The sequence below is a fragment of the Osmerus eperlanus genome, chromosome 21 (assembly GCF_963692335.1).
Source record: "Osmerus eperlanus chromosome 21, fOsmEpe2.1, whole genome shotgun sequence".
NCBI classification, from domain to species: domain Eukaryota; kingdom Metazoa; phylum Chordata; class Actinopteri; order Osmeriformes; family Osmeridae; genus Osmerus; species Osmerus eperlanus.
The window spans coordinates 10383013-10400449 of record NC_085038.1 but is presented as its reverse complement, the minus strand read 5'-3'; the positions used below and the strand labels follow the sequence as shown (position 1 = coordinate 10400449).

Sequence of the window (17437 nt, the reverse complement as noted above, 5' to 3'; positions counted from 1 at the left end):
GAACTACACACACAGAGCTCTCTAAAGAAACATTTATTGGATTTATCTTTAAAGACAGTTGAAACAAAGAGCAGGAACAAGACACTACTGGGCATGCTCAGAACGCTGGGGCTACGACATCACTATGACATCAGCACACAGAGGCGGAGTTTCTCAGCTCCAAATGGACATTTTCAGGCGCGTGTACGGTGTGTGTGTGTGTGAGAGAGTCAGTATTTGGCTGTGAGCAGTGCCTCCTTCTCCATCAGCAGGTCTCCATATCTCTGCTGCAGCTCCTTCTCCCTCTCCTGCTGTCGCTCCACATCCTCCCTGAGAGCCTGGGGGAGGGAGGGGAGAGAAGGGGAGGGGGGGGTGGGGAGAGAGATAGAAGGGGGGGGGGGGAGGGGGACAGTGGAGGAGAAGGGAAATATGTCAAACCGAGTATACACTCTCCTGTACTGAAGCCTAAAGCCGTCTTCTCCCGATCCGAGCTTCTAAGACATTTAAACCCAAAGTGTGTGTGTGTGAGAGAGAGTGTGTGTGTGTGAGTTTGTGTGTGTGAGTGTACCTCCTTCCTGCGGGGGATGGCGCTGTCCTCCTGCTTCTTGAGCAGGTGGAAGGTGTGCAGCTCCACGGCGCTCTGCTCCACCTGCTCCCACAGCTCCTGGTGCTGCTTGAGCAGGCCCAGGGCGCGCGACTGGTAGCCCCCCAGCAGCACCTTCAGACGCTTCTCCAGCCGCGCTGCGCGGCGCGCCTCGCACGTCATGTGACCCCGGTTTACCTGCGGGGGGGGGGGGGGGGGAGGCACGCGTCAGCCGTCGTAGAATGAACACCATCACGAGAGAGAGACAGACAGAGAGTGTGTGTGTGGAGAGAGAGAGATTACATGTGTGGAAAGAGTCTGTGTGTGTGGAGAGAGAGTGTGTAGAGAGAGACAGCCAGCCCCACCTCCAGCTTCTTCTCCAGGCTGTCCAGGCGGTCCTTCTTGGAGGCCAGGTTGGCCCGTGTGTATCTGGCCTGGCCAGACAGGTAGAGCACCTGGCCATAGCACTCCTCCCACACCTGGCAGTACGCCTCCATGGACAGGTCCCCATGGCCCATCCCTCCACGCACCACCTCCATCTCTGCACTGAGCAGCTCTCCCGCCTACACACACACACACACACACACATTATACAGTGGGACTGGGGGGGGGACTGGGGGGGTTGTGTGTCACCTGGGCTAGGTTCTTGCTCCTGATTGGTCGGTAGTAAATGTGTGTCATCTGGACTCAGCCCTGATTGGTCTGCTGGGACGTTCGTCTCACCTGGGCCAGCTCCTCGTTGCTGACTGTCTGGTACAGGTGCGAGTCCAGGTAGGCGATGTGCTCGGCGTTGTTGGAGGTGGAGGCGGGGCCTCGGCTCTTGCTGCGCTGCGGTTGGCTTGGCCCGCTGGGGGCGGGGTGGTGCAGGCAGTCGTGGTGCAGCATGGTGATCATCTCCTGCTTGATCAGCTCCTCTGCCTGCTGCAGCTCAGACAGCGGCTCGGCCCCGCTCGGACGGAGGATGGACTCGTTGACCTGAGAGAGGGAGAGAGAGAGACACCCGCACACAGTCAGACAGAGAGAGAGACAAAGACGGAATTGACACAGGCTCTACAGCATGGAGGTGGATGATGGTCTCCTTGTGTGTTTACCTCTGTTGGTCTGGGCAGGCTCCTCTGGACAGCAGTGTGTCTCATCTTCAGCTCCTTCTCCTTCTCCAGCTCCCGAGCAGCCTGCAACACAAACACACCTTTTCCAGACGCCCGCTCCAGCTCCAAATACAAATGTGTGTGTGTGTATGTATGTATATATATATATATATATATGTGTACCTGTTTGCAGTGCTCTATCTCGGATGCGTCCTCGATGTAGCCGTGGTCAGTCTCCGCCTCCTCCAGCTCTCTCTCTGCGTTCTCAGGCAGGACGATCTCAAAGTCGTTCTTAGGGAGCGGCAGTGACAGCAGCCCCAGCTTCAGCTGCTCCCGCGACTCCCTCTGCTGTTTACACACACACACACACACAGTCAGATAGGCAGGTGGATAGACACGCAAACAGGTGGAAATGTCAGACAGACCAGTAGTCAGACAGACATCTAGTCAGACAGACATCTAGTCAGACCAGTAGTCAGACAGACAGGTAGTCAGTCAGACAGACATCTAGTTAGACAGGTAGTCAGACAGACATCTAGTCAGACAGGTAGTCAGACAGACAGGTAGTCAGTCAGACATCTAGTCAGACAGACAGGTAGTCAGACACAGGTAGTCATAAAGACAGGTGGTCAGTTACCAGGTGCTTGGCAAAGGCAGGGTCAGCCAGCTGCTCCTCAGTGTTGATGTTGAGCTTGTCTCGGAGGGGGGTGCGAGCGGGGGTCAGTCCGGGTGTCCCTGCCACCTTGGGGGTCATCCCGCCCTGGGGCGTCATCATGCCTTCTGACCCTGGCCCCGGAGTCCTAAACAAACACACCATCATCACCAACACTGACTGGGTCTACCTGAAGGGAGAGTAGTGAGTACAGGGGGTCTGGGATACCCGTGTCTGGACGTGTGTGTGTGTGTGTGCGCATGTACCTGAAGGGCGTGGTGAGGACGGTGTTGGGCGTCTGCACCGCCTGTCTCTGAGGCGTGACTCCAGAGAAGTCGCTCTGGTGCAGCGGGGTGTTGAGCCCTCCCTTCAGGGGCGTGTCCACGTTGGTCAGGGCCATCAGGTTCTGGGCCTCCTGGAGGGGGGAGGGGGTAGCGGGGTTGTGTAACGTGTGTATAGAGAGCCAGTGTGTATTATGTACTGCGTGTGAGTGATTGAGTGAGTGTGTGTGCATGTGTGAGTGAATGCGTGCGTACCTGCAGGATCTTGTCCTGGGCTGCGGGGGTCTTTGGGGTGCGCAGGCTGGTTCCCATGGAGCTGTTAGTGACGCTGTACTCGGACAGGAGGGCCGAGGAGGCCGAGTTAGTGATGCCGGACTCCTCAGCTGTCTGACGAGCCACTTCACTGGCCTGGCCCAGCTTCACCACCTCCTCCAGCTCAGCGTCGGAGATCTGCACACACACACACACACACATTAGGGCTAGATATCCAACACCCAGTCTGTCCACCTCCAGATGTAAAACTAAAACTCATCGGTCCCTTGGGATCACTACTGTTGGTGGGGATGAGGGGGTTGAGGAGGTTGGGGATGAGGGGGATGAAGATGAGGGGTTGGGGTTACCTGGGGTGCAGGCAGCACCAGCTTGCTGCGCTTCCTGGTGAACTCGGACACCCCGCTGGTCTGCAGGATGGCGGAGGGCAGATCGGACTCCTTCTTCTTCTTGATCTTCTGTCGGTCTCTCTTCCTCTCCCGCTCCTCCTTCTCACTGCACAGCCACAATTACAAAAGGGACGCCAAGACGGAAATGAGCCTTTCTATGAAACGAACGACTTCAGGTGAGCAATCTGAGTCGACATTCACCAGAGAAGTTTAGAAAAGGACATTGTCAGGTTTTTTTTCAGCAGAAACGCCAAACGGAGAGTCCAAAACAAACCATAAAATCAGTTTAGTGTGTGAATATGTGTGTGTGTGGGGGGGGACTGACTTGCGCAGCTCTCCGTCCAGGTGCTGTTGTCGCAGGCGTTTAAAGTTGGGCTCCAGGCCCTGGTACAGCTCCATGCTGGTGTCGTAGAAGCCCTGCGACGGCTTCTTCTCAAAGGGGATCTCAGCGTTGTAGTCCACGCCTCTCTTCTTCTTCCTCTTCTTCTGCACGTCGATGCCGGCCGCGCGCAGCTCCCTGCGCTTCTGCAGCGCTGCCAAACGCCTGGACACACACACCTTAGGGTTAGCTGACCACCTCCCAACTCTCCACTTCCTGAAACTATCACACACTGAGCTGGGTCTTCTCCTCAGACTGGGCAGAGTGTGTGTGTGTGTTACCTGGCCTCCTCCAGCTGCTTCTCCCTGGCTTTCCTCTTGGCCTTCTTGCCTTGTGTGTTGGCCAGCCTGGCCCTGGCCTCCGACAGCATCTCCAACTCATCTACACACACACACACACACACACACACACACACACACACACACACAGTCATACACTATAAGCATCCCTGTTCGATCATGTTATTGTGTGTGTGCCTGCATGTGTCACATACCTTCATCCATGTCCACAGGGTCTGGTCTGGCAGGCTTGGTCTCAGGGTTGGGGTCAATCTCTCCAGGCTTCAGCTTCCTGGGGTCGTCTGCGGTGTCTTCCTCGTTGTCCCTCTGGGCTGCTTTGTCTCTAAACACACACGACTGTCAGAGGTGCCCAGACACAGTAATGCGTGTGTGTCTGCAAATGTGCATGGATGCGTTCACAAACGCATGGGTGTCTTACAGCAGGAACTCGTAGTGCTCCAGACACTGGGCAGCGGTGCGTCCTATGATGGGGGCGATGGTCCTCCACTGGGTGGGCATCAGCTTGGCCAGGTGGAGCAGTTTCTCCTCCTCCTCCCGAGACCACTCTGTCTTCTTGATGCTGGGGTCCAGCCATTCATACCTACACACACAGCAAACACCCAAGCGTTCAACACACTAACAGTAGACAATATTCACACCTTTAAGACTCAGAAACAGACCAAAGTCTGACACTCACCAGCGGGCCTTGCACTGTTTAGCAGACTTGCGGTGAAGCAGGGAAGCGATACGAGACCACTGGTTCTTCCCATACTTCATCACTGCTGCCTTGAGGATTTCATCCTGGAGAGGGGACGCACACACGGGTAAATATTTGGTCGACCGCAAAACTGAACATAACAACTATCAATCTTTCATTAGGCAAAACTGGGATTTATAATAACTCGAATGTTTAATCTGAATATGCAAATGTACGATGGCCATGATTGGGAACTTTGTGACGTAAACTATTTGGTCTTCAACATTTCTTTTAGACCTGATTATTTTCACCATTCCGTGTGCTGCCTACATATTAGTACATTGACGAAATAGTATTCCAACAAAGCTTTACTTTGCAAATTTAAAATAAATTATTCCTAAATATAACGGGTGTCAATAAGTAACATGTATGTTTATAAGGGGGCTAACGTTAGCTTGCTAACAGGCTATATAGTGTCATACTATAAGTAAGTAAAGTAAACTGACGATAACCAAAAGGCGCTAACGTGGCTAATGTTAGCAAAGCTAGGCTACGTAGTTAATTCTGTAAACATACCTCGGTGTTCCTCCACACCCCTCCTTTGATCATAATACGCGGCATCTTTGCCGATGTGTGTTACTAACTTCACGAAGAATTTATTTCAAAAACGTGTTTAAAAAATAGTTACTACTACAGATAGGCTAAGTTGGCCTGATAGTCAAAACAGGCAAGCTACAAAGCCGAGCGTGTTAACACAACAGGAAACGCTCCAGATATCCGTGTGTTAGCATTTCTTATTCTTTCCCTTTTAATGGCAGATTGCAGCCAACATTGCGAGGTTATTACTGCCACCTACTGTTAGGGAGTGTGAGGCTGGTGTGAATCCAATAAAAGTATGAATTTCATAATTACATTAAAAAAATCTTTACATAAAATAAACACCTATACCCTGCACCCCATCCAGTTTCCCGAATAAGTTTAAATAGCTCTACAAATCTCCCAATCATCATCTTCTGTCCTTTGCATTTGCTGCAGACTGATTCCTAAAGCCATCAACATGAGATAGGAAACACCAGGAGAAGCTTGAAGACACTAGTTTCCAATTCAAGTTTATATATTTGCAATTTGCAACAAGTACAGGTACATTAGAAATGGGTCCTGCTCCTCTCTACCATTTCCTAGCAGACAGTTGAACCCGTAGGCTGTATTATAAACCTTAATTCCTTAATAAAGGAATGCTAATCTTTTGTGAGCATTTCTACTCATCATGTGGATGGGTGTCACCAGAGAGCAGAAGTCCTTTCCATAACTTGTTTGACAGATAAGTAACGGCTGCTACTTTCATGCAGCCCAGGTATGACAGACACACATTCCGTTTCCACCCAGGACACACACACACATGGCAGACACCACACACATTTTGGACAAAATACTACAGAAATATGTAAAATACACTTTATTTGAATTGCTTCAAGACAACTACAGTCAGCAGCACTACAGAAGACTGGGTATGTGAATGTCTGGACATTGTGTGTCAGGTAGGTACACCCTGGCTGTATGTGCGTATATCTGTATGTGTCAGGTAGGCACCGTCTGGTCGTGTGTGTGACTGCGAGTGTGTGCGGTGGGGAGCGGGCGTGGCTGAGAGCTGAGCCAGGGGTGGGTCAGTAACTCGGAGGCGGAGAGACGGAAGGCAGGGTTAGAATGTAAAGCTGAGCGAATCATACACCGGGCATGAGGGGAGACCACACCCCCTCCGGTAAGTCCTGTCCTCTCTGGGTAGCGCCCTAATAGCATGGCATGGAGCGTCACCCCCAGAGCCCAGACATCTGCAGACCTGGTACTGGTCAACACGGGTCCAGACATCCCCCTATCAGCTTCCTCCGTGGCCTGCAGCATCTCTGGGCTGGTGTAGGGGGAAGGGTTTGTCGATAGGGGGTAGTCTCCTCCCTGCTTGAGGACTGCATCCTCAACACTCTCCAACATCAGCACAGTCCTGACACACACACACACATTATCATACACAATCAGCATCCATGTTTGATCATGTTATTGTGTGTGTGCCTGCATGTGTGACCGAGTGCATACCTTCATCCATGTCCACAGGGTCTGGTCTGGCAGGCTTGGTCTCAGGGTTGGGGTCAATCTCTCAAGACTTCAGCTTCCTGGGGTCGTCTGCGGTGTCTTCCTCATTGTCCCTCTGGGCTGCTTTGTCTCTAAACACACACGACTGTCAGAGGTGCCCAGCCACAGTAATGTGTGTGTCTGCAAATGTGCATGGATGCGTTCACAAACGCATGGGTGTCTTACAGCAGGAACTCGTAGTGCTCCAGACACTGGGCAGCGGTGCGTCCTATGATGGGGGCGATGGTCCTCCACTGGGTGGGCATCAGCTTGGCCAGGTGGAGCAGTTTCTCCTCCTCCTCCCGAGACCACTCTGTCTTCTTGATGCTGGGGTCCAGCCATTCATACCTACACACACAGCAAACACCCAAGCGTTCAACAGATCAACAGTAGACAATATTCACAACTTTGAGACTCCGAAACAGACCAAAGTCTGACACTCACCAGCGGGCCTTGCACTGTTTAGCAGACTTGCGGTGAAGCAGGGAAGCGATACGAGACCACTGGTTCTTCCCATACTTCATCACTGCTGCCTTGAGGATTTCATCCTGGAGAGGGGACTCACACACGGGTAAATATTTGGTCGACCGCCAAACTGAACATGACAACTATTATTCTTTCACTAGGCAAAACTGGGGTTTATAATAACTCGAATGTTTAATCTGAATATGCAAATGTACGATGGCCATGATTGGTAACTTTGTGACGTAAACTATTTAGTCTCCAACATTTAATTTAGATCTGATTATTTTCACCATTCCGTGTGCTGCCTACATATTAGTGCACTGCCAAAATAGTATTCCCAACAAAGCTTTACTTTGCAAATTAATTATTCTTGCTAACAAGCTATATGGTGCAAGTATAAGTAAACTGACGATAACCCAAAGGCGCTAACGTGTCTAATGTTAACAAAGCTAGGCTACGTAGTTAATTCTGTAAACATACCTCCGTGTTCCTCCACACCCCTCCTTTGATCATAATACGCGGCATCTTTGCCTATGTGTGTTACTAACTTCACGAATAATGTATTTCAAAAACGTGTTAAAAAATTGTTGCTACTACATTTATGCTAAGTTGGCCTGATAATTTCCTGTTAACACAACAGGAAACGCTCCAGATATCCGTTAGCATTTCTTCTTCTTTCCCTTTTAATGGCAGATAGCAACCAACATTGCGAAGTAGCAGAAGAAACAAGATGCCAGACCACTGTGCAGCATATTCCTGCTCAAATCGGCGGACCATCGCAAATAGGGCTCGAGGGATTACTTTTCACAAGTAAGATTTAACATTACCGTACTATTGATTGTATTTTGTGAATAGAATATTACCAGAGTTGAGAACTTAGGAGCAAGGATCTTTGATATTACTGTACTGAAATCGTAGCCAGCTAGCTAGGCTATGTTTACTGCACCGGCCGCTCACTACAATTTCCAAGTATCTTGCCCAACACTGTATTATTCACATGTAATTCACCCTAACAAAAGTAAGATACCTCTCATGTCTCATACCCACCCCACTTACTTAAAATAAAGGCAACAGAACATCTGACTGTAGAATGGTTTGCAAACAAGCTTATTCACAATTTCAGCAACGTTGGTTCATTATCAACAGATATGCATCAAAATAGGAGTTTTGTTGAAGAAAGGTTCTAAGAAATGTGAAGGAAGAAAATAAGCTTGACCTCCTTTGTGAAATGTTTTTGTTTATACTCTCCCAAATCTTCCGTTTTCATTTGGAAGGTTTCCCAAGGACAAAGATGTGAGGAAGAAGTGGGAAGTGGCTTTGAGGAGAGAAAGGTTCACTGCAAGTGATTCATCAGTGCTTTGCTGTCAACATTTTAAGCAGGGCGATTTTGATAGGACGGGTCAGATTGTCCGACTCCGAGATGGTGTTATTCCATCCGTCTTCAGCTTCTCAGTTCACCTCCAAAGAGTAGGTGTATCATCATAAGGCTATTAGCATTCATACATGTACATATTATATTATCAATCACAGGGCAGGGTAAGATACTTATCCCTTTATATATATTGTATTCGGTATTATGCTTCTTCATTTTAGTTGGAAAAGGGCAGGGCTACGTCTACCTCCAGAAGAGCTGAAGAAAGCCTGTCCGTGGCCTATCAGGAGTCCCAAGAAACGGCAACCTCACCCCCACAACCTCAGCCTAATGATGTGAATATTTCTACTTAAAAAATCATATTTGCTGCCACTCATATTAAATACACTCACAAATAAACCCATACACACACAATTGAAGACACGTTGGACATGCATTCCTGACGCGCGCACACACACACGGTGCTGGCAGTGGCTTTGACAGGTGATGACTATAAGAAAGAATGTGGGCCATAAACTAGTGGTGTCAAAGTGATGTTTGTGAAGTGAAACATTACTCAAACCATGTTCATCCCTCTTTCTGCTAGGATCATGGCTATGCCTTGCCTGCTTCTCCTACCGCTCTTAAAACCAGACTCAATGAAGCCTTGGCAAGACTGGAAAGTCTGGAGCGAGAGAAGAAGAATGCCATGGCCAGAGAAAAGAGGGCAAAGACCACAGTGACGAGTCTTTTGGGGGATTTGAGGGAAAATAACCTCACCCCTCCGGTAAGACAAAATTATGAAATTTATGTTCGTGTTATTCTCTTATTCTCTTTATTAAGCTCCTTAGTTATTATCTGAAGGGGACTTATTCATTTTAAATCATAACATTTCAGATCTTCAGATAGACCCATGGCAAAGCAGGGCCATAGGTACACAAAGGACTACAGAGAGTTTGCGCTCACGCTCCATCTCCATGGTCCAAAGGCATACAAATACCTCAGAGAGACTCGACATTTTCCCCTCCCACATCCATCCACATACGTTACAACGGTAGGCTTAATGTTGTCCGATTGCATTTTGGGAAATTACTGATGCAAACACGTTAAATAGCTTCTTCTCAATTGTTTCTAAAGGTGGATGCCAAGCCTGGCCTGAACAAGATGATGCTGGATGTGCTGGAGAGAAGATGCCAGGGAGACCAGGCTAAATATAGATGGGTTTCACTCATGTTGGATGCCATGTCCATCAGAAAACATGTGCAATATAATCCACATACCCAGTCAATGTCTGGTTTTGTAGGCATGGGTGATGGACCAGTGAGACTGATGTTGCTACCGAGGCTCTTGTGTTCATGGTGGTTGGCCTACAAGGACATTGGAAGGCTCCCATTGCTTACTTCCTGACCCAAGTCTCTCTCTCTCCAGAGACACAAAGGGTCCTTCTCAGTCATGCTTTGGAGGAGCTGCATGCATGGGGCATTCGGGTGGTATGTGTAACAATGGATGGGCATGCCTCTAATGTTGGCACGTGCAACCAACTTGGGTGTGAGCTGAAGGGAGACCCACGAGAGCCGCTTCAAACCAGTTTCTCGCATCCGGTGACTGGCGAGAAAGTATTTGTAATGATGGACGCTTGCCACATGCTCAAGTTGGCACGTACTATGTCGCAGGTAAATGATGATGTCCGGGAGGAGATTGGAACGGAGGATGTTGTTCTGCTTGGGGAACACATTGAGGAGACACAGTTTGGCATCGACAACCATCATTCTGACATGTTGAAAAAAACTACCTCTGTCCCCGTTTTGTTTTTGAAGACACAAAATGAGGTTTTTAAAATCATATTGATAGTCAAACTGGAAATGTCCCTGTTTTTTCCCCCTTTTGGGGATTATGTTCTCAGTTTTGATCTCGGACGTCTGGTCACTTTATATCAAATGTCAGAATATTCTATTACTGTTAAGCCCACTATGAATATTAAAATATGGTGGTGTCAGGTGGCTGAGCGGTGAGGGAATTGGGCTAGTAATCCGAAGGTTGCCAGTTCGATTCCCGGTCATGCCAACTGACGTTGTGTCCTTGGGCAAGGCACTTCACCCTACTTGCCTCGGGGGAATGTCCCTGTACTTACTGTAAGTCGCTCTGGATAAGAGCGTCTGCTAAATGACTAAATGTAAATGTAAAATACACCAAACCGTGTGTCCTGTATCATAGTTACATGTATGACCTTTGCAGCAACAAAAAAACATGTAAAAATCAGTTTGGTATTCAGTGAGGTATGATTAATTAAGTGCGCTGACAGCTCATTGCACCTGCCAAACAGATAACACTGAGTGGAGCGGGTGACTGTTCCAACATAGCGGCCCCACGGCTCGTCAGAGCCAGTAGGCAGTAGCGGTCGATGCGGCATCTACTCTTTATTATGTCTATGATTACCGCCACCTACTGTTAGGGAGTGTGAGGCCGGTGTGAATCCAATATGTGTTGATTTCATAATTACATTTAAAAAATCTCCTAAAGCCATCTACATGAGATAGGAAACACCAGGAGAAGCTTGAAGACACTAGTTTTCAATTCAAGTTTATATATTTGCAACAAGTAGGCCTACAGGTACATAAAAAATGGGTCCTGCTCCTCTCTACCATTTCCTAGCAGACAGTTGAACCTGTAGGCTATTCTAAATCTTAATTCCTGAATAAAGGAATGCTAATCCTTTGTGAGCATTTCTACTCATCATGTGGATGGGTGTCACCAGAGAGCAGAAGTCCTTTCCATAACTTGTTTGACAGATAAGTAACGGCTGCTACTTTCATGCAGTCCAGGTACGACACACACATTCTGTTTCCACCCAGGACACACACACACATGGCAGACACCACACACATTCTGGAAAAAAATACTATAGAAATATGTAAAATACACTTTATTTGAATTGTTTCAAGACAACTACAGTCAGCAGCACTACAGAAGACTGGGTATGTGAATGTCTGGACATTGTGTGTCAGGTAGGTACACCCTGGCTGTATGTGCGTATATCTGTATGTGTCAGGTAGGCACCGTCTGGTCGTGTGTGTGACTGCGAGTGTGTGCGCTGGGGAGCGGGCGTGGCTGAGAGCTGAGCCAGGGGTGGGTCAGTAACTCGGAGGCGGAGAGACGGAAGGCAGGGTTAGAATGTAAAGCTGAGCGAATCATACACCGGGCATGAGGGGAGACCACACCCCCTCCGGTAAGTCCTGTCCTCTCTGGGTAGCGCCCTAATAGCATGGCATGGAGCATCACCCCCAGAGCCCAGACATCTGCAGACCTGGTACTGGTCAACACGGGTCCAGACACCCCACTATCAGCTCCAGACACTCCCCCAGCAGCTTCCTCCGTGGCCTGCAGCATCTCTGGGCTGGTGTAGGGGGAAGGGTTTGTCGATAGGGGATAGTCTCCTCCCTGCTTGAGGACTGCATCCTCCACACTCTCCAACATCAGCACAGTCCTAACACACGTACACACACACGCAAATGCACAAAAACAGACAAGAACATGCTTTAAGTTAACATAAATGGCAAATTAACACTATCTGGCTAATGACAAGGAGTGCTTCAACATTCAATTCACACATAAACACACCTCTCTTTGTTCTTGAACACAAACGTTTTTAGCTTGATGTCCCTTAGCGCAAGTCCGTGACTATGACAATGCGCCACCGCGGACACCAGCTGGCGGAAGAGTATCCTTGCCGTGTCCTCGTGAAGCCTGCGACAAGTGCGTAAAAGCGCATGCAAGTTCCCAAAACTCCGTGGGAAGAAGACAAAGGAACGCGCTTCTCCGAGAATCACATCCAGCACCTGGTTGATGTTTGGGTGAGCGGGGAGTTGAGAGTACGTGCACAGAGCCTCCCGGTAGCGCGTATAATCAAGTACCTGGAATATAAAGCGCTGATCAGACTCATCAGGCTCATTTCGTGCTACAAAGAACCTATAAAATCAGTTGGCTAATAACCTTGCAAACAACTTCGTGTCCGCTGTGTGCATCCACTGCTTTAAAAATGCCGTCCTCCAATTTCTTCTTTAACAAATACCTCCCCACTCGTATCGGGAGGTTACTATTAGATCCTAAACAATCCTCCATTAGATAATTTTCACGGTAGCTCGCGTAGTCAATTGAAGCCCAACTGCCACAAAGCGTTTGAAACGCTGCCAGCGAACGTTGCGTTCATTAAATAATGCCAAAACGCTTAAATAATAGCCTGTGACAGAATATTTGGTTTTCACCAAAAATACTTCCTCAACCAATCCAAGAGTCAAGTGTGGAGATATTTTATTAATGTACATCGTTTCAGCACATGATACACCATACAAACGTGTGATACCTGGATGACTCTACAACTCTGGGTCCAGGGATTGGGGATGGACCCTCGCTGTTTTACAACACCACATATGTCACCATGACAACATGCACAGACAGCACAGCACATAGACAGCAGTCAGCCACTAGGGTAGTCGCCAAGCGACCTGGAGGCTTGGAGGAAGTTAACCTTGGTCAAGTACTATATACTTAATAATAAGTTATACTTAGCCCAGCAGTTAGCTAGCTACCTAATTAAATAGAATATAATATTGCCCTCCTTCTCCATGTGATCAGAAACCCCCACCTGCAGCCATAAGTGTCCTTGAAACCCTGACCTTTCTGAAAAGATCAGACATATCAATCTTCTATATCTTGCTATATCTTCTTGATATAACATTTACCATTTGACTGTAATAATGCTTATGTATGATAAGGTGATAATATATAATGTATGTATGCATGTCAATAATGGTATATATGCATATTAGGATGCTATAGAAATGATCTTTCAGGTGCAACCCCGCCTCCAACTGTGTGTAAGAGCTCCCTAGTGGCCACACAGTAATCACACATTACAGGATGGACAAGAACCATTAAGTTGACACGAGTTTAACACTGGACCTTAACATAGTCCTATATATATATCTCATAACGTTATACTATTATAATACCACAACAACACCCCCCCCCCCTTTCATTTCCTCTCTCTGTCTCACTCATACACCCGCGCGCACACACACACTCAATCAATCAATCAATCTGTACAGGCCAACACTTATACTTTGAAACAAGAACCAAAAAGTGTCATTGTAAAGACAGTGGAGAGATTGTAGGAAGAATGTTAAGAGAATGCAGAAATATTACAAGAAGGTTGTAGGAAGGATGTAGGAAAGATGTAGGAAAGATGTAGGAAGGATGTAGGAAGGATGTAGGAAGGATGTAGGAAGGATGTAAGAAGGATGGGCCAATGTTCCAGGGAGGGTCTGGGAAAGGTTGTGAGTGTTACATGCAGAGTGTTAGAAGTGAACAGTATATTTACACTGACGACGACACACAAACCTTATCCCACCCCCTGCTCTAACCCACTCTCCCTCCCTCTCATGACTCCTCTCTTGTTCTCTCTCCTTCTCTCCCTCCCTCCCTACTTGAGGTCCCCAGCATCTCCCTGAATGGTCTTCTTAATGCGCAGCAGCATGGTGGTCAGCCATTGGTCCAGACGAGACACAGAGTCAAACTCCTTCACAGCCTCCGTGAACGCCTCGCAGTTCTGCTCCTCGTGAGCATCCAGAAGTTTCTGCAGGGGGGTGGGGGGACATGGCCGGGAGGGGAAGGGGTGAGGTTATCAGAGGAGTGTCAGAGGGAAGGGCAATATCGACCGAACAACACTGTCAGGGGGATGGCAATTTGGTCAAAAGTGTGTGTGTGGGCACTGTTTACCTTCAACAGCTTGCACTCTCTGGAGTCCGCGAACGCAGGAAACATCTCCTCATACTTCTCTATGGCCAGCTGGAATACACACACCCACACACAATACTTAAACACACATGATAACTACTGATAGCAGTGGCTATCCTCGTGTTGCGCAGTAGGAGCAGTACCTTAGCGTTGAGCTCGTCTACGATGAAGTGACACAGAGAAGCTTTGAAGAAATACTCCTTCGCATTGTACTTCAACAGTGGGTTATCCATGGTATTAGTGGCAACCTGACAAACACACACACACACACATTATTGTGTATCCCCACAACGTAGTCACATGATAACAGATGGACAAGCAGAGAGGCACACACACACACACAGACCTGTTCGTAGATTTCAATGGCTTTTTGATACTGCTCCAGCTGGGCACTGTAATGGCCGACTTTCAGCAGACACTTATTGGCAGAACTGATGAGAGAGGAGATAGAAGGCTCAGATAGACAGACTCATCCACAAGACTGACATGCCTCGGAAAATTCAAAACAAGATGAGAGAGAGAGCATGAAAAAGTATATAGAGAAATGGGGAGAGAGAAAGAAAGTAAGAGAGAGAAAGAGAGGAAGTAAGACAGAGAGAGGAGGGACAGAGGAAGGAGGGAAAACAAGAGAGAAAGAGTGGGGGAGAGACAGTTAGAGAGAGACAGCGAGTCGTACAGAGAGCATGTTTGATTAGATTAGGTACGTGTGTGACTCACCTGTTAGACTCCTCCCCCTTATAATAGTCTGCAGCCTGCTCGTAGTGGGCGATCGCCTAGACAACCACAGCAAGACACCCATGCAGGAAGTGCCTCTGTCACATATCTGTCTCCACTCTACTGTTGTGTGTGTGGTTAATATTGTGGTGTGTTTGCTCATGTACATCTTTGATCCTGTGTGTGTGTGTGTATAGAATGTGTGTCTAACCTGTGTGTATAACTGTGTGTGTGTTTTGGTGTGTCTGGGCTTGTTCATGTGTGTGTCTCCATACCTTTTCTATATCCACCAGCTCAGACTCGTACACCTCAGCGATGGTGATGTGGTGTTTGGCTGCGATGGTGAACCTGCCCTGGAACACACATGTAAGATTGGTGTCAAACACCGTGCCACATATCCACCCTCAACACACACAGACCCCTCACATTCACTGTCAACACAAACACACACACACCTCACATCCACCCTCAACACACACAGACCCCTCACATGCACACATGAATACACACGGGCGACGAGGTCCGTCTTACCATATCAGTGTAGATATCAATGGCTGCATTTAGGCAGTTGATTGCCTCTACGGGGGCAGGAGAGAAGAGAGAAGGGAAGGACAGGAGAGAGAGGGATGAAAGAACAAGAGGCAATTGAGGAAATTACAGAAACAGAGTCTGTCCGCGTGTGTGTGCCTGTGTGCGCGCGCGCTCGTGTGTGTATGGTGCTCACCCTGAGGATCGGCCTTTTTGTAGGCGTTGCCAGCGTCAACGAAGCTGGTGGCCGAGTCCAGTTTATTCTGCTGCTGCATGTGGAGCCTTGCAGCCTGGCAGAAAGCATTCCCTGCAGCTGAAACACACACGCACACACCATCATCAATACACAGACACCACACCTTGTGTAGGGGAATGAGAAGGACAGGAAGTGTGTGACAGGGAGATAGCGAGCTACCATTCCAATTCTTGGCCATCTTGAACATGTTGGCTGCTCTGGCATACATCTCGCACGCGTCCTCCACCTTGTGATTCCCTCTGAAACACACAACAGCGTCGCTGGCTAGCACCGTGGTCATGTCAGGCTCGCCATAGCACCGTATCGGCCCGGGCACACATCACGCCAGACTCGCTAGGCCCGGGCACACTTCACGCCAGACTCGCTAGGCCCGGACACGGTTAAATACGTTCCATTCGCGACAGGACTGGAGCTGACAAACACAGCGCAGGCTTACATGAGTGTTTGATAGCATCGCCGCCTCAACATGTCATCCATCACAGCGTTCGGCTGCGCAATTAAATAAGCGTAGCCTACCCGGATACTGCGACAAACACACAGTAGGCTACATTTCCCAGTTTATGTACAAATATTAATTGTAGCCACTGTAAAAACAAAAAAATCGTTATTATACAGATTTTGCCAGTTCATTCAAATACAGTTTGTGCTCCCTACCCATCCCCCTCGTATTTTCAGTCGAATCGGGAGCTAGCTACTCTAGCTAACTCGGTTTTGGCTTATGAACCTGCGACGCATGACAAGAACATCTCACCCAAACATGCCACCGAGGAACGACCCGGACGACTTGACCTTCTTGTCAGCCTCCGCCATTAGCTGGATGGCCTCTTTCTCTTTACCGGAGGTGTCCATCGCTATCGGGACGATGTGTTGTCGATGCGAGAAGCTAGGAAAACAGCTCGACTGCAGACCTTGCTGTGATGCGCCTGGTGCTGGTGCTGATGCTGCGGAGAGCTGACTGACAATTGGACACGACACCCCTGCAGACAGAACTGGTTAAACACTGCCATCTGCTGGGAGAAGGGAAGCAATGCATCAGCAGACCTGTAAAAAAGTTCTCGAAATGTCACACCGTAACAATTATTATTAAAAACGAAGAGGAAGCACTTTTTCAACACTGTTGAAAAAGACCAAATTATGAATCAAGCCTCCTGCCAAAAAAGGTACGTGTTGTTTCCTGTTTATATGTCAGTTACGAAAAAGAGCTGTGATTGGACGGAAGACACGTCGGCACCGTGAAGCGCCAAAGCTGAACCTGAATGGGGAAGTATTCCACCAACTCTGCGATCAAGGTTCTTACTGGCATGTTTACGTTGGACAGCTGGTCATTATCGTTATCAAGAGAAACTGTCCACATCATAAGTTGCAGCAAGGTAGCTAGCTAGCTGAAACGTGTGTTAATATAGGTTGACACTGTGGACAATTCATTAGAGTTAGACATAACTATATAGTAGCGAAGCTAGCCAGCTAACGGCATTGGCTCTGTTAACTTGTACTAGCTAACTGCTGTATTGCTAGTAATACTAGCCGGTTGGCAAGTTGACGTAAATGTCGTGAACTAGTTTTAGCAAACTAAACACAAATACGAATATTAGAAACATACTAAACACTGC

The 17437-nt window shown here is 48.3% G+C and overlaps 5 protein-coding genes across 6 annotated transcripts; 1 reads left to right on the top strand and 4 right to left on the bottom strand.

Moving 5' to 3' along the window:
• Nucleotides 1-18: 18 nt before the first annotated feature.
• Nucleotides 19-5384, bottom strand: LOC134007911 (cell division cycle 5-like protein). The gene is made up of 16 exons (XM_062447629.1): nt 5173-5384; nt 4597-4700; nt 4339-4500; nt 4115-4242; nt 3903-4002; nt 3568-3786; nt 3204-3348; nt 2839-3033; nt 2569-2717; nt 2288-2450; nt 1834-1998; nt 1654-1734; nt 1286-1537; nt 928-1125; nt 548-760; nt 19-317 (listed from the first exon to the last, which is right to left on the bottom strand). The coding sequence occupies exons 1-16, from the start codon at nt 5215-5217 to the stop codon at nt 210-212; spliced, it is 2427 nt and encodes an 808-aa protein (XP_062303613.1). The 5' UTR covers nt 5218-5384; the 3' UTR covers nt 19-209.
• Nucleotides 5385-5409: 25 nt separating this feature from the next.
• LOC134007915 (THAP domain-containing protein 6-like) lies at nt 5410-10635 on the top strand. The gene is made up of 7 exons (XM_062447637.1): nt 5410-5434; nt 7916-7995; nt 8460-8652; nt 8779-8892; nt 9144-9323; nt 9434-9590; nt 9674-10635. Exons 2-6 carry the CDS (start codon nt 7916-7918, stop codon nt 9443-9445), a joined length of 579 nt encoding a protein of 192 aa, XP_062303621.1. The 5' UTR covers nt 5410-5434; the 3' UTR covers nt 9446-9590; nt 9674-10635.
• LOC134007916 (cell division cycle 5-like protein) lies at nt 6453-7847 on the bottom strand. The gene is made up of 5 exons (XM_062447638.1): nt 7666-7847; nt 7165-7268; nt 6907-7068; nt 6685-6812; nt 6453-6592 (listed from the first exon to the last, which is right to left on the bottom strand). Exons 1-4 carry the CDS (start codon nt 7708-7710, stop codon nt 6746-6748), a joined length of 378 nt encoding a protein of 125 aa, XP_062303622.1. The 5' UTR covers nt 7711-7847; the 3' UTR covers nt 6453-6592; nt 6685-6745.
• An 815-nt stretch (nt 10636-11450) lies between the features above and the next one.
• LOC134007599 (tribbles homolog 2-like) lies at nt 11451-12788 on the bottom strand. Its single transcript, XM_062447176.1, has 3 exons — nt 12527-12788; nt 12155-12447; nt 11451-12020 (listed from the first exon to the last, which is right to left on the bottom strand). The coding sequence occupies exons 1-3, from the start codon at nt 12653-12655 to the stop codon at nt 11582-11584; spliced, it is 861 nt and encodes a 286-aa protein (XP_062303160.1). The 5' UTR covers nt 12656-12788; the 3' UTR covers nt 11451-11581.
• A 39-nt stretch (nt 12789-12827) lies between these two features.
• On the bottom strand, nt 12828-16793 carry napba (N-ethylmaleimide-sensitive factor attachment protein, beta a). Of its 2 annotated transcripts, XM_062447174.1 has the most exons (10): nt 16579-16793; nt 15987-16066; nt 15768-15884; nt 15575-15621; nt 15319-15396; nt 15047-15102; nt 14676-14760; nt 14473-14577; nt 14312-14380; nt 12828-14168 (listed from the first exon to the last, which is right to left on the bottom strand). In XM_062447174.1, exons 1-10 carry the CDS (start codon nt 16674-16676, stop codon nt 14016-14018), a joined length of 888 nt encoding a protein of 295 aa, XP_062303158.1. In that variant the 5' UTR covers nt 16677-16793; the 3' UTR covers nt 12828-14015. The 2 variants fall into 2 exon arrangements, with proteins under 2 accessions (XP_062303158.1, XP_062303159.1); XM_062447175.1 differs by lacking the exons at nt 15575-15621; nt 15987-16066; nt 16579-16793 and having other exon boundaries at nt 15768-15875.
• Nucleotides 16794-17437: the final 644 nt, after the last annotated feature.

Excerpts from the sequence above, each read along its gene's own strand:
- napba (XM_062447174.1), bottom strand. The coding sequence starts at position 16,676 with ATGGACACCTCCGGTAAAGAGAAAGAGGCCATCCAGCTAATGGCGGAG. Across the intron at positions 15,885-15,986 it reads GATGGCCAAGAATTGGAATG|CTGCAGGGAATGCTTTCTGC; the intron begins GTAGCTCGCTAT and ends TGTGTGTTTCAG. Across the intron at positions 14,381-14,472 it reads TAGACGAGCTCAACGCTAAG|CTGGCCATAGAGAAGTATGA; the intron begins GTACTGCTCCTA and ends TGTGTATTCCAG.
- LOC134007599 (XM_062447176.1), bottom strand. The coding sequence starts at position 12,655 with ATGGAGGATTGTTTAGGATCTAATAGTAACCTCCCGATACGAGTGGGG. Across the intron at positions 12,448-12,526 it reads GACACGAAGTTGTTTGCAAG|GTACTTGATTATACGCGCTA; the intron begins GTTATTAGCCAA and ends TTTATATTCCAG. Across the intron at positions 12,021-12,154 it reads GTGTTCAAGAACAAAGAGAG|GACTGTGCTGATGTTGGAGA; the intron begins GTGTGTTTATGT and ends TACGTGTGTTAG.
- LOC134007916 (XM_062447638.1), bottom strand. The coding sequence starts at position 7,710 with ATGCCGCGTATTATGATCAAAGGAGGGGTGTGGAGGAACACGGAG. Across the intron at positions 7,069-7,164 it reads AAACAGTGCAAGGCCCGCTG|GTATGAATGGCTGGACCCCA; the intron begins GTGAGTGTCAGA and ends CTGTGTGTGTAG. Across the intron at positions 6,813-6,906 it reads GAGCACTACGAGTTCCTGCT|AGACAAAGCAGCCCAGAGGG; the intron begins GTAAGACACCCA and ends GTGTGTGTTTAG.
- LOC134007915 (XM_062447637.1), top strand. The coding sequence starts at position 7,916 with ATGCCAGACCACTGTGCAGCATATTCCTGCTCAAATCGGCGGACCATC. Across the intron at positions 7,996-8,459 it reads CGAGGGATTACTTTTCACAA|GTTTCCCAAGGACAAAGATG; the intron begins GTAAGATTTAAC and ends TTCATTTGGAAG. Across the intron at positions 8,893-9,143 it reads CACAACCTCAGCCTAATGAT|GATCATGGCTATGCCTTGCC; the intron begins GTGAATATTTCT and ends TCTTTCTGCTAG.
- LOC134007911 (XM_062447629.1), bottom strand. The coding sequence starts at position 5,217 with ATGCCGCGTATTATGATCAAAGGAGGGGTGTGGAGGAACACCGAG. Across the intron at positions 3,349-3,567 it reads CTGGACGGAGAGCTGCGCAA|TGAGAAGGAGGAGCGGGAGA; the intron begins GTCAGTCCCCCC and ends GTGGCTGTGCAG. Across the intron at positions 761-927 it reads GCCTGGAGAAGAAGCTGGAG|GTAAACCGGGGTCACATGAC; the intron begins GTGGGGCTGGCT and ends CCCCCCCCGCAG.